Below are 14,498 nucleotides of genomic sequence, written 5' to 3'. Positions count from 1 at the left end.
AATTCGGTATCTCGTCAGCTTGTTGATGTGACTGGCATACCATTGAGGGGTTAGTCACACATTCGTAGTGTGACACGTAATCATTCATTTTGCGGAGAAGCCATTGCAGTTGCTTTTATGATCAGCAAACATCAATAAAACCGTTGTTGTGGAACATGTTCCAATCATCTAAAAAATACAATTAAATATAATATGGTGCCATAACCTATAACAATGATGATAATATGATTCCTTTAATAATATTCACTTCCAAAGCTATCAATGAAATATGAATATATTTTCATGTACAGACTAGTACTAATTTGCTCTATTGTTTTCATAAACTATGACCTCAGCATTATGATATCCTAATTTCAGACACAGTGACACAACCGTAAGGCTTCATAAAAAAAAAAAACAACAACACACGCAGATATAAAAGATATGATAAACTGCAAAAAGAATTAAACCAGCACAAAGACAATTATTTCAGTGGTGTGGAAGTTTGGTTTTATTGACTTTGGAAGAAGAAGAGGGAACATGCGAACTGACTCGACCACCGCAGTGTTTTAGAGGGAGGAGAGAGTGCGTTTTATCAAAGACATGCAAAAAACACGGTGAGGGACCGAAGAGGGAGAGAGGGATACAGAGCACGTTCAGGCCTGAGACACCGCAGGCCTTGACAACTCTTCAGCCCAAGGGAAGAGATTAGTCTACCATGCTGGAGCACTCTAACCTGCTCGACAAGCATATCTCTGATTGATGTTTCCTGTCAATACTCTGTGAGTTTTGACCTCCTGCAAATATCTGATGCTGGACACTTGACTCCATTTGAAAAAAAAAAAAACAGACTGATCCCACCTTTAGCTCCCAAGCCCTGCCCCCTAGTATCTTTCTGTCACACCTCCCCACACCCCCTTTATTGAACCCGCATTACTGTGTGGTAAGAGAAGGCTCCAAGTGGCTAGCGCACCTTAGCAGCCCATCTTGAGTCAAGAGGTGTTGCTAGAGCACTGCCCTGCAGGGTGAAAGGAAAACCAACAACAGAAATAATGCATCAGTTTATCCGTATTGAGGCAGAACTTACATTGTTGAGTCGGGGGGAAAACTTGCTGCTACCACTTCTTCACCCTCTGGCTGACGAAGACGACAGACCGAAACAGTTCTACTTTAAAACATATCCCCCTGATAACGTACATCCTCAAAGAACAGCTGAAGGTCTTGCACAGTCAAACACGGGCCCCCCCCCTTTTACCCTCTCTCGCTGGATGGTTGGACAGACATACAAACAAAGGAGGGGGGGTCATGCCAAGGGAACAAGGAGTCTTCTCCATTTGGCTGGCAGTCTCTCTCAAGACGCCCCCCCCCCCCCCCCCCCACAAACACTGACTGACAGACAGACACAGGGGGTGGTCCCCCCAGGAGTGGGTGGGCATGAGCAAAAGGGGGTGGGGTTTTGCCTCATTGTTCCACCTGAAGGCTGTCCTTCTTGCTGCTGGGGGGCTTGAAACTGTTCACTTCTTCAAACACCAACTCTGTGGAGACAGGACAAGAGCTTATCAGGATGAGGCACCATCTTTAATGTGTGAGAATTTCTTTTTTTTAAATTATTTTAAGCTTCATTGGCATGAACGTGTTGCTGAGGAACAAAGATCAATTTGATATTTCCTTAAAAAGACATATCCTGTCTGTGAACTTTTAACAAACTGAAAAGTTTTGAGATGTGAGTGAAGCTTGTGTGACTTATTGTCACCCAGGCTTAGGCTGGTAGGTCCTCCTCTCTCTCCCAGGATGATGGCCAAGTTTTTAAAATTTTGTTTTGTTTCAGAGATGTCAGGATCTCCCTGCATTTTTCACATTGTATAATGATGTGCAGCATTGTTCCAACCTCTTGTAGATTGAACAGCCTTGAACTGTGGCACTTTCATCTGCCTTTGTTACCCTGTCTTAAGCCTAGAACACACAGTGCCATTTTTTTATCCAGTTTAACCCTGATAAGAGCTGTTATGACTATGCTGCAATTATTAAAATTGCCCATCTGCTTACTAGCAGAGATCTTGCCATGGATCAGGTGCATACCGGCTGCAGCTGCTCTTGCAAGCACCTAGGAGATTTCTGACCAATCAGAAACGTTTTCACCAGAGTCAAATTCAGTGATTCAGTGGTTTGCATTCAGTGAGTGTCTTGAGACTGGCTGAATGAGACAGCCAGCTTCCTGCAAGAAGCTATGAGAGAGGACTATAGGAAGAAGACCATTTATTTGGTCCATCCACAGAGACCTACAGAGCATGACAAATAGCAGAAGTACAAGCAGTGAAAATAGAGCCAGGTGGCATTTGGTTGAAACAGGAAGTGATTTTTTTATGTCTATGCCCACCAGTATTGCATTTTAAAGCCTCTGAGGAAACTAGCATTAGAACGGCAATCTTGTGACACTTGCAGCTACACTAGGTGGTGACATACATTACAACTGTCCAATTTCAGGACGCACTGGCATTGTGATTTATCCAACTCGAACAGCATAGCACACACACATGCACTTGCAGTGCGCTGGCACACGATTCTGAAAAAGTGTAATGTGTACTCAAGGTGTTAACAGCCAGGGCGTGTTCACAGCACCTTTGATTCATCAGCACTCCAGGCGAGGGAACACGCACGGAAACTGAGCCACTCGTCTACAGCAGCGTGCCTCAGTGCTGAACTGTTCTGCGTTTAACTCTGGGGAGTCGCCGCTGTTAAGGGCCTGTCAGAGCCTGTGCGTGGAGCCCCAGAGGTTTTAGACATTCCTGCTTCTGTTTTTGGGGTCGGAGAGTGAGAGGAAATCTTGTGTCTGGAGTGTATCTGCCAGCCACAGGCTGAAGGGCAGAAGATTTATGCAGCCTGCTTGGAGTGCTGTGTGTGTGTGTGTGTGTGTGTGTGTGTATATATATATATATATATATATATATATATATATATATATATATATATATATATATATATATATATATATATATATATATATATAAATAAAATATAAAATATAATCACTGCACAGAACTGGGCTGCTTCCTCCCTGACTGGGTTTAAACTTTAAAGACCAGAGAGAGGAGCTCCATGGGATTTGTGAGTTGGTATGGTATGCATGTTTCAGAGCACGTGCCAAACGTGTTTATGCTTGTCCTAATTGAGAGCCTGTACTCTCAAGTACAGGGAATAAGGAGAGACAGCACCCTCTGTCTTACACGCTCTAATGTGAAGCTGAGCTATATAATTATCTATCATACACACGCCGATGTGAAGCAGACTGGTACATAATTGTGTTAGTCCCAGAGGAGGAATAAATGGCAACCAGCCAATGTACAGTGAAGGGAAGGTGGCCACTGCTCAGGGGATTTGTGTGACAGAACCCTTCCCCAATGATCGCTGCTGCCCCCTAACCACCCCCCCCCCGCCTCACCCTTCCACTCCTCCAGGGTGCGGTCCTTGCTCTCAAGGGTCTGGTCATAGGGCGGGGCCTCGGGCTCGTCGTCGGGGTCGTGGTACTGGGAGAAGTACGGGTGTGCGAGAGCCTCGGTGGCTGTCACACGGCCATCACAGTCCAGCACTAGCATCCTCTTCAGCAAGTCCACAGCTGCGATGGGGGAAGGGGTTCAGGAGAAAGACAGAATATCCAACTGATATCCAATTGCTATACATTTAAAATTGATTATTGTGTATGAATAACTGCATTTTCTTTGCACAAAAAATACACAAAGGTGGTTTGCCAGAATTTTCTTATTGCCAAGTCATGGCAGTTTTTTAGCTACTTGCAACAGTAAATTCTGTTGATAATCAACTCAAAGCTCCCCCTGCTGGTGATTTGTTAAATCAGCTCTGAGGTGGAAGGTAATGAATTTCAAGCCAAGTTTACAATCACGTAATTTATTGTCTTATATTAAAAGCAGTAAATGTATTAAACCAAGTATATTTATAGTACTCAGTTAGCATGACGGCTCAGTTAGCCATTTCCTCCCATGAACCAAGCGTCCCAGCAATGTCATGTGACCCCCTCTCACCCAATGGATTGGCTCCTCTGAAGATCTTCTCCAGGTCCTGCTGGGGCATGTAGGGTAGTGACTGGATGTATTTCTGTGCCTGAAAGAGGAAAAACTCGATGCAAAGCCCAGCACTTCCTCCTGTTCTGCAGCTGTCTGTCATGACGTGCCATCGGTATCGCAACTTTCTCCGAACTCGCTGAATAACTGACACAATGCAGTGCAATGCTAACGCTAATACATCCCTGAGATTCTATATATCTCTGCCAGTATTAGTCTGGAGCCTTCAAACCATCCCTTGTGTCTGTCTGTCTCTCCAGCTCTCCTCTCCACTCCCTCTCTTCCTCTTTCTTCCCCCCCCCCCCCCCCCCTCTCTCTCTCTCTCTCTCTCTCTCACGTGTTCAGAGGAGATTTTCTTCAGCAGTTCTGGGCTGGGGGTGCCCACCACCTCCATGATCCTCTTCAGCTGGTCGATATCTGAGGCAGAGTAAAGGACCAACAGCACATCTTCTCATTACTCTCTGAGACACGCTGTCTCTCTCTCTCTCACACACTGTCTCTCTTCAACACACTCTCTCAATAACACACATTCTCTCAGTCTCGTACTCTTACGTACTCTCTTGCCCTCTCGTTCTCCTTTGTCATTTTTAATGTGACCTCTTCCAGCCTTCTCCCCAGAGTGGCCACAATAAAAACATTTTGTCAACCCCAGAATGGCATAAACAAGATAAAGAATTTAATTGTCGCAAACACAAAAAGTGGTGCAGGTCTCTCCTGGACACCCAACACCAAGGCCTTTAGTGAAGAAGGCTCAGCAGCGGCTGCACTTCCTGCGTGTCCTCAGGAAGAACAACCTGGACAAGAAGCTGCTGCTGGCCTTCTATCACTCCTCTGTGGAGAGCATATTAACATACTCTCTGGGGGTGTGGTACGCAGGCTCCACAGCTGAGGACAGGAAGGCTGTGCGGAGGGTTATTCAACCGCCCAAAAAATTATTGGCTGCCCTCTGCCCACCCTGGACGACATATCCCGATCCTGCTGCCTCAGTAAAATTAAGGCCATCACAGGAGACTCCTCACATCCCGCCTATCACCTGTTTGACCTGTTGCCCTCCGGACGGCGCTTCAGGTCAGTCAAGTCCCACACCACCAGACTAACAAATAGCTTCTTCCCCTGGGCCATACGGACTGCAAACAAACACTGACACCCCCACCCCCCCCAACCCTCTACCTCAATACAACTGTGCAATTCCACTGTGCACTTTAAGTAGTTTTTAAAAAAAAGGCCATATTAACGCACAAGTTTTTCTTTATACTTCTTTTCATTTACAATGTGTCTTCTTTTTTTTTAATTTGTAAATTTGTATTTTACTGTATTTATTGTATTGTATATTTTGTATATTTTTTCTCCTATGTCGCGTGCCTTATTTGTACTGTGTGTACATAAATGTTCCTCAGTGCGCTGCTGTTGCAGACCACCAACAATTTCGTTGCACCCCCACCGTGCAATGACAATAAAGTCTATTCTGATTCTGATTCTGATTCAAAACAGCTCTACCTTTTTAAACAAAATCAATATCTACATATGACTGTACGAGCTCTTTTTTTTTTCCAAGTATGAACCACAAATGGTTTGGGACCTCTTGAGAGTTAGCTGTTAGAAATACAGCTCCAAACAACCGCTCAGTCAAGCACATACTCGTGCATCACAACCACTTTAATTCACTCACAATCGATTAATGAAGGATACAGTCTGTGCCCGGAAACAGGGCCTTCCCCTTCAGTAGCTCTCCCATGATGCATCCCACTGACCAGATATCCACTGCAACACAGACATTGTTAATCTTTTATCAGTTAACAATGCATTATTCTTTTACTCACTGCAACACATATGTCTTAAATCCATAGCTCAATGGTCTAATATCTATTGCAATACAGACATTAATTGATCTGCCACTCACTGTCCACTGAACAGTTACACCACTGTGTCACAGCTATGTTATGTCCAATATAATGTTATATTGAGATATATAACCGAGATATATAAAAATAATGCTATATTATTTTTGTATGGGTGTGTGCAGTCCCTTTCCATTTGTAATGTCATCATGTGTGCCATCCACTTTCTGGTTATAATGATTATAATCATCTTGCTTTTCTATTAGTGTATGTGCACCTGGTCGTAATATTATTGTGTGCAGACACCTGTCTGGTTGTAATGTCAGTTTGTGGTCACCTGTCTGGTTGTAATGTCAGTTTGTGGTCACCTGTCTGGTTGTAGTGCATCCAGTTGAGCATGATCTCTGGCGCTCGGTACCAGCGAGTCGCCACGTACCCCGTCATCTCGTCATCTGTCTGTCTGGCTAGCCCAAAGTCCAGAATCTGCAGGACAGACTGACAGTTAGCCCAGGTGCCAGGCACTCCATTACTAGCATTGAGAGAGAGAGCATGCACAGAGTGGTGGGCAAATGTTCCCTAGTACATCAGCCTTCAAGGCAGTCTGTCCGTCCTACCCTCAGCTCACAGTCCTCATTCACGGCCACGTTGCTTGGCTTCAGGTCCTGATGGAAGCCGACAGACAGACAGGAAGGGTTTAGCCATGAATGCATTGCAAGTGAGCCACTTAACAGAGCATGCGCACACTTATGCATGCACACGGACAATGAATCGGAGGCATACGAGTTCAAAACACAACAGGAAACAGAACGGCACCTACACTGCGCTGTGGTATAAGACGCACACTCTCTACAAATACTGTCACACGCAGTCAGTTACCCACAAAAATGAAAAGTACACTACGAAGGAAACCACCAGACTGTGAGATAAAGAACTGTAAGTCCCACCCCCCCCCCCCCCAACCCACCCACACCCATACACACTCAGACTCAGACTCTGAAATGCTAGTTTGAAACCAGCAGAAGAAAAAGGAGGAACTTACTCTGTGGATCAGTCCCGCTGAATGAATGTACTGTTGCGGCAAGTGAGGTGAGAGAGGGAGTGGGAGAGAGGTCAGCGCTGCACCCTGTTGCTGGGCCTCATTTAAAAGGGCCCTCTGTCTTTATCATTTGTCACAAGTGAATTTTAAAACCATCTTTTCAGCTTAACATTCACAGTAGACTGTGCTGATGGTAACAGCCATATAGACCTAATGTATGGACCAGAGACCATTACTGGCATAACGTACAAACCAGACACAGCTACAGGCATAACACACAGACAGAATGTAATTGGAGACCTAGCATCAATCAATTTCCTGATTTATTAGTATGACCTTCAAAAGCAGTGATGCCATTTTGGTATAACATGAATTAGTTTTCAATTAGGTTTGCACAGTGCACAGCCTCTAAAGGCTTTGTGAATGCTCTATCAGGCCCCTGTCTCTGTCCATTCCACTGTCTGGGGTGTAGATTGTGGTGAATCACCTTGAGGCCTCGGAGAAGCTGGTAAATGAGAAACTGCACGTGCTCGTCAGAGAGGCGCTGGAACTTCACAATGTTGTTGAGGTCCGCCCCCATCAGATTGGTCACCAGGTAGCTGAGTGAGGGGGCAGCACATTGGGAGGTCATCGCTTTTAGTGATGTGACAGTGAGGTTTCATGAGCCCGAAGAGGTGCCATATGTTTCCACTGATTCATTGAACCAATCATTGTATAGCTATGAAAACAGGGTCTTTTGACTAGTTGTTACAAGCCAGTGACAGACAGGAAGTGGCAGCTCCACCCATAATGTCGCTGAAGCGGGCTTAGTCTCACATCACTAATCACTGTGTCACTACCTTCACCCCTATAAGACCCTCAGACACTCACACTTCATTGAAGTCCTCCAGAGACACAGCTGGTGAGAAGACATCTAGCAGCCCTATAACCTGTGGAGTTATTGGAATCATTATTCAGCTTGCATCATCTCAGTGTTTCATTAGGATAAAATACATACAGCCAATTGTATCACTGTAAATGCCATTTGCTTATGGAAACAAAGAGTTGCAGATTAAGTGTTTTTGTAATCTACTTCTCACTAACCAGAAGTCCACAGACTGAAGGATGCCTGCAGTGTTACAAGGTAGTGATGTTACATTATTGCAGCGTTGCAGTGTACCAGGGTAGTGGTGTTACATTATTTCAGTGTGGGAGTGAAACAGGGTAGTAGTGTTACATTATTTCAGTGTTGCAGTGTAACAGGGTAGTGGTGTGCTCGAATGCTCTCACATTCTCATGTTTCATGTGTTTGAGCAGGCGCAGCTCTCTGTAGGAGCGCCGGCTGTGGATGAGGGACTGGAATGGCCGGGACAGCTTCTTCACGGCCACCTTCTGACGCAGGCGCACATCATATGCTGAGCTGAGGGGCGAGACAGGCGGAGGGGCCATGAGAGAGAGAGCAATAGGTAAGAATTTGCCGTTTTAGACCACACTGCATAGAAATACTGAGATGAAAATTCTATAAAGTTCTACTTCGGGGTACAGAAGCTAACAAAAAATGCAGATGTGCTGGGCGAAACTAGGCTGATTCCAATTACTTATTAGCAAAAGCATAAAAAGCAGGAATATGTAGGAATATGCAGAAAATCAATTTGTCTTTAATACAAGGTAAGAGACCTTTATACCGTTCAGGACAACGAAATTACACACATCTTTAGAATAAGGCCCTCCTGTTTGAAGAGAGAAGTTCCAATTACAGTCCTGTAAGTCAGCTGGTCATGGAAGTCAGTAACTAGGAAAATTCCATCACCCTAATCTTACACCCAGCTTAGACTACACAGCTACACAGCTTTCTTCCACAATGGATGGAAGCAGGCAACTGTCAAGTGATATTAAATCAAGATCAATATTCAATTAAAAGCTCCATCAAACTTAATTAATTGGGCTGAATTGGAAGGAAAACTAGAGCACACAGTGAACCCCCAGGAGCAGCACTGGGAATCACTGTCCTGTTTGACATGGGAGAAACAAAGCAGATATAAGCAACTCAGAGCTCTCAGCAAGGCAGAGACACAGGCAAGCCTGGATCCCATAAGGACACAGATGTGATCACTATGGGAATGGAGCAGTACAGACAGAGGTGCATTTCTTCTTGCACCCAATGGTACCAGTGTAAAGACATCTGCGGACACCAAGAAAATGACCAACTCCACAACTTAAAGATGACACTGCTCAAGCGGCACGGCTCTCTTCGCTGTCAAACAATGGGAGTTTCGTTTATGACACCTGCAGATAATATCAGTGCACAGAAAGTAATTATCTCCATTGCTGTCATTGCGTGTTGTTAACATTGTGGAGAAAGAGCTCTGCATGATGAAACGGAGAGAAAAAGACATGGACATGGAACAGACTCATTCCCACAGCGGAGCCAGCGCTCTGAGAGGCCGACACGTCTCCTGGACCCGTGCCACTGCGAGCACCTGCTCACAGCTGCCCCCTCGGCCCAGCAGTGAACAGTGATGAAGTTTCCACTTCTCTCCGACACAACGCAGGTCTCCGTCCCCCGCGCGCATTCCTGCGTTCTGCCTGCCAGACTTCCTTACACGGCCTCGGGTTTCTCCGGCGGATGGATAACACCGCGCCAGGCGCATCGATCTGAGGAACGCGCTCCTCTTTCCCCTGTTCTCAGGTTCTCCAAGCACAGGCCCTATATGGCGGCTGCACAGTGACAGGCTCTGGGCCCGGGGAGTGGGGTTTCAGGGCAAACACAAGGGTTTTACGTGATCAGGTTACAGCTACTGTTCCCCATCCTGCTGTTGGCCCGAGTCTGTGCTTCTTTTATCTTCAGATATCTACTGCATTAATGTTTTATGTTGCACACAGTAGGGGGGATGTTGCGCATTCTAGGCTTTGTTTGTCATTGTTCGGTTTTGGCATCCGGAGTCATAGCCAGCTGGTTTTGGGATTGAATCCTGGATGGACAGCTGACTCCAGCTGATATCCAGGTTTTTAAAAAAAATGTATGTGATGCTCCTTGGAGAAGGGCCTCTGCTTATTCAAAAAGTAATATCATTTTATAGGAATTGTCTCACATTGCAGTTATAGCACTTGCCTTCTAAACGACTTGTAGTACACCTTGTTCAGGCAGTTCCTTCTTAACGTGATTTGAGAACAGCGTGCAAACAGATACTGGAATTGTTGGATTTTGATGAACATCAACCTTTGATGCAATTTCAGGCATCAATCAGATTTAGGACCTGTCAAATCAAATTCTGGAAGGCAGGCATGTCTCTGATCAACCGAGCGACCACGTCTGGATGGTTCTGAAGCCATTATTGGCTTGGGCACTTAAACTCAATTCTTGGAGACAAAAGCAGGAGAAACACCCCGTCTGATTGTATTAGGATATAGCCTGCAACAGGGAGTGAAAGCTATATTTGCTGCCAGCTTGCATGTAAAGAAAGGAAGCTTGATCAAGCTGATCCCTATGCTAAAACTCAAAAGCATTAATCCATTTTAAGCCTGCTCACTCATATTTATTCACATAAATGACAAGTTAGTAATTTAATTTAACTCAGATAAAACCACAATCTGATAGAGGGTTGATAACATGAGGAACTTTATTATTTTATTAGGTCTAACTGTTATGTGGTTTTTTGGGTTGTGTTATAGCTGTAATTCCTGTCACTCAGTGCTGATGATTATAATTAATTACCGGCCTTGTGACTGGATTTGGAGTGTTATCTGTTTCCCTAGGAGAAAGGACTTCTGTGAAAAGCATGATAGTGCTTGAGTATATGGATTATAATGTGTGTGTTGCAGTTATGTGTTATGGTGGATGGTGTGTGTCTGTGTGTGTGTGTGTGTGTGCGTGTGTGTATGTGTGTGTATGTGTGTGTGCACCTGCTTGTACATTGTGTGTGTGTGTGTGTGTTTGTGTGCATGCGAGTGATGTATTCATGCACAGTGCTTGCACCTGAGTCTTTCAGATTGTTTCCTCTCTGTGATACAATAATCTTTGACCTCAGGCAAACAGTCCCAGGGGGATGGAGAGGGGTGTGGAAGATTGAGGCTGAGCCCCCATTCCCTCTCCTCAGCAGCAACACCCCAACCCCCTACAGCTCGCCACCCCCCTCCCCCCACACATCCACCCGACTCTCAATCAATCTTAGTCACGCAGCCCTGCAGAAGGGGGAGGAACCACACAGACAAGACAGGGCTCTGTGTGTGTGTGTTTGTGTGTGTGTGTGTGTGTGTGTGTGTGTGTGTGTGTGTGTGTGTGTGTGTGTGTTTGTGTGTGTGTGTGTGTGTGTGTGTGTGTGTGTGTGTGTGTGTGTGTGTGTGTGTGTGTGTGTGGCAAAATATTAATGTGCAACACAGTCAGTCTCTCAATGCTTTGAATCAAAGCAGTATGTCTGGTAAAGCACCCGCCAACACAACCTGCTTTTTCCTTTCCTCCACCACCAATGTAACCCAAAGGTAGATATGATATTTATCATAATTGTTATTTACTGGTTTACCTGGCACCCTCATTCAGGGTAGTATACACAGTTTGTGTTTTACATGTTATCCATTTGAAGCCAAAATTAATTAATGTAAAATACCTTGCTCAAGTATAAATGCAATGTCCAATTTGGAACTGAACCAGCAACCATATTGTAGCAATCCTAGATCCTTACCCAAAATGTACAGTATATTAAAAATTAAACATGTGCCACATATAATTAGCACATTTCACATTTGAACACAGCTTTTGCTTTGGAGATCCAATAATAGGATTTTAACCATTGCTTCACACAATTGTAAGGCCAATGACTTAACCATTCAGCTGCCACTGTGTCTTGTCGGCTGTTCAAATTACGCTGAAGGAAACAGAGTCAACCATGCACCTACATGAGTCAGACAAGGACCACAGATAGCAAGTTAGCATCTGCCCTGACCATGGAAAGCGGACCAAATGAGCAAAGAGCACAGAGCAAATAATCAGTGTGTCTGTAGATCAAGACAGGCCAGTCCTATTCTTTCTGTGTAGGATTTGGGATTCTCTATGGGGTCCCTTGCAGCCAGGATAATCACGCTACTTTTCTATTCAAGGCAAGCATTTTTAACTTACACCAGCAGCTCTTCAATGCAACCGAAAATAATAAATATTGATTGTTCATTTAATAATCCAGCAAACATTTCACATATTTTCTGTGTAGGCGCCTTGCTCACAGCTTCAAAATTAGCAGTAGCCCATTTGGGATTAAATCCCAAAACCCTCTGGCCTGATGGTCATGCACTCATCTGCCATTCCACACTGCCAATGTGACCATAACTGCATCAGGCATGAACTGATTTACCAACTCTTCTTTGCAGCAGATCTTATTTAAGCTCTCAATGTGAATGTTTGTGTCTTTTGATACTGTGTTAGCCTATTCAGGTGTTAACAAGCCAGAGAAGCCTTTTATCCCTACTGACAAAGGACCTCCGTTTCTTTAGCACAAGGATCCTAGGAGATATCTCCATTCATCCCAGAACACTTGAACAGCATCAACATAGCTTTTAAATGGCAATATAGACCTTTTGCAGCCTCTCACTGGAGCGTGTGAATCTGTACAATGAAAATGAATCATAACAGGAAAGAATTAATCTGGCTCACTCTTTGCATTCGTATTTCATGCGTACAGATAAAACCATATCAGTGGGTACTAAATATGATACAAAAATGCAAAGGATCACAAAATAAATCTGATAACATATTGCATATGACAGTCTGCATGGAGTAATACCATCTCGATGTATGCACTTAATGTGTTTAATGAACATTAGGATAAAGCTGGCAACGCTCGTAGTCGAGCTATTCGCTGTAGGGTAATGGCTTTAATGGACAGGGGGATCCTAAATGCTTCACATACGCAGATGCACCCAGATAAACAGTAGCTTCCGAGAGATAACGTCGCAATCTGTCTTTGGGTGCATTCAATCAAACCACCACGGTGTACATACACAGTAACGGGTATATCCTTAACTGAGAACAAGTAGAGATGAAAGCAACTTTTTTTATGTACAAACATCACCACGAGCTCGCCCCTTCATAAAATTAACAAAAAATATTTGCATGTTGTTTTAAGCAAAATATGTATATTTGTTGACGACAACGCGTAAAGGCAGTTGTATTGAACATCCATCTGCCGCAATAGCTCCACACTTGCATGACGCTGGTAGAGATGGAAACCGAAAGGAATGAAATGATATCAACCAGCCCTCCGAGCCTTCCCGACACCTCGCTTCTTTCTGCCTCCACCGTGTCCCAGAGAAAGCCCTACTGCAGCGCAGCCCGAGTGCGGGACGTCGGATGGCTTGGCACAGTCACGACACAAGAGGCCCCACAAGGTGCGGGTCTCGCAGATCCGGACGTATGAGTCACGGGCGCCTCTCCCCTCGTCAGCGGGGTGCGAGACGGAGAGCAGGCGGAATCAGCCGAACGCGATGTAAGACGTTTAAAAAGCATCAGTTCTATAGCTGCAAACACTACTCCTCCTCTCTAGATTTCTCATCAGTAAAGCATAACGATCACTCAATCATAATAATATATACAAAAACATACACCTACAAAAGTGGTAAGCAAAAAACAGAAAAAGAAATTTGTTATGAAAACCAATATTATAATCACACAAATATCATATATAATAATAATAATAAACTACAATGTGTGAAATGCACGGAATTGCATCATCCTAAAATTATATTTCATAGCTATGTTTCAAGCACACGTACATTACAATAATATGCATGTTGCAAAAATTAAAGCTATTGTGCTGGATTGAATCACGAGAAGCTTGTGTTAGATTCCTTGCTGCCTCGCCCCTTTTTCGTTCCCAAACTCACCACACAGAACCGTAGGCCCCCGAGCCAACGGGAGTCAGGTTCTGGTATCTTTCTGGAACCTCCCAGACCGTCTTGTTCAGCTCCTGCCGATAGTAACCCGGTCTGGCGGACATTTCTTTCTGTCAGAGCCCTGCCAGGGCCGGCCACAGCACCGCACAGTCAGACTGGAGAGACTGCACTCCGTCAGAGCGCAGGAATCGTCCCTGGGTATCGGGCGCCGGCCGGCTTTCTCGCGTTCTATCTCTTTCTCTCTCTCTCTCTCTCTCTCTCTCTCTCTCTCTATCTCTTCCTCGCAAGAAGGCTGGTCCGTATGGTCGGTGAAGGGGGGAGCTCATTTCTCATTCTCAGCACGGAGGACCCCGGGGGGGGGGGGGGGGGGATTGGGGGATGGGGTGCGATTCCAGTTTGCGAGAATATAAATATGTGACTCCGGGAGCATTATCTTGTAAGATACCTTTTGAAACCTTTTTTTGGCCTTGTTGTAGTTTCTCAGATATTGATTATAGACGACGATGACGGGATGAATATGAATATCATTTACTCTGTATCGATATTCTCCAGAATATAGTCTGTCAAAAATCGTGATGCATAGTGTTGAAATTAAGCAGTCGGCGAGGCAGTTGTCCACGGTTATATTGTAAAAACCCAACTATGATTAGGTGTTATCACCGTACATTGTGGGAAATCTGGATTAATAACATTAAAAAAAACATTCCAAAG

The 14,498-nt window shown here is 44.7% G+C and overlaps 1 protein-coding gene across 1 annotated transcript; it reads right to left on the bottom strand.

The window, feature by feature from the left end:
- Positions 1 to 237: 237 nt before the first annotated feature.
- Positions 238 to 14,007, bottom strand: mapk11 (mitogen-activated protein kinase 11). Its single transcript, XM_036520519.1, has 12 exons — positions 13,779 to 14,007; positions 8,199 to 8,328; positions 7,800 to 7,858; positions 7,417 to 7,528; positions 6,933 to 6,962; positions 6,508 to 6,555; positions 6,262 to 6,376; positions 5,745 to 5,816; positions 4,393 to 4,472; positions 4,017 to 4,095; positions 3,419 to 3,592; positions 238 to 1,514 (listed from the first exon to the last, which is right to left on the bottom strand). The coding sequence occupies exons 1-12, from the start codon at positions 13,889 to 13,891 to the stop codon at positions 1,441 to 1,443; spliced, it is 1,086 nt and encodes a 361-aa protein (XP_036376412.1). The 5' UTR covers positions 13,892 to 14,007; the 3' UTR covers positions 238 to 1,440.
- Between the last annotated feature and the right edge of the window lie 491 nt (positions 14,008 to 14,498).

Source organism: Megalops cyprinoides, chromosome 25 (genome assembly GCF_013368585.1).
Source record: "Megalops cyprinoides isolate fMegCyp1 chromosome 25, fMegCyp1.pri, whole genome shotgun sequence".
Classification (NCBI taxonomy): Eukaryota; Metazoa; Chordata; class Actinopteri; order Elopiformes; family Megalopidae; genus Megalops; species Megalops cyprinoides.
The sequence above is the reverse complement of the archived record's forward strand: the minus strand, read 5'-3'. Positions and strand labels throughout refer to the sequence as shown.

Coding starts and splice junctions, on each gene's coding strand:
- mapk11 (XM_036520519.1), bottom strand. CDS start 13,891: ATGTCCGCCAGACCGGGTTACTATCGGCAGGAGCTGAACAAGACGGTC. Junction 6,963..7,416: donor AGCTTCTCCGAGGCCTCAAG/GTGATTCACCAC, acceptor TTGCCGCAACAG/TACATTCATTCAGCGGGACT. Junction 5,817..6,261: donor GATGCACTACAACCAGACAG/GTGACCACAAAC, acceptor TCTGTGTTGCAG/TGGATATCTGGTCAGTGGGA.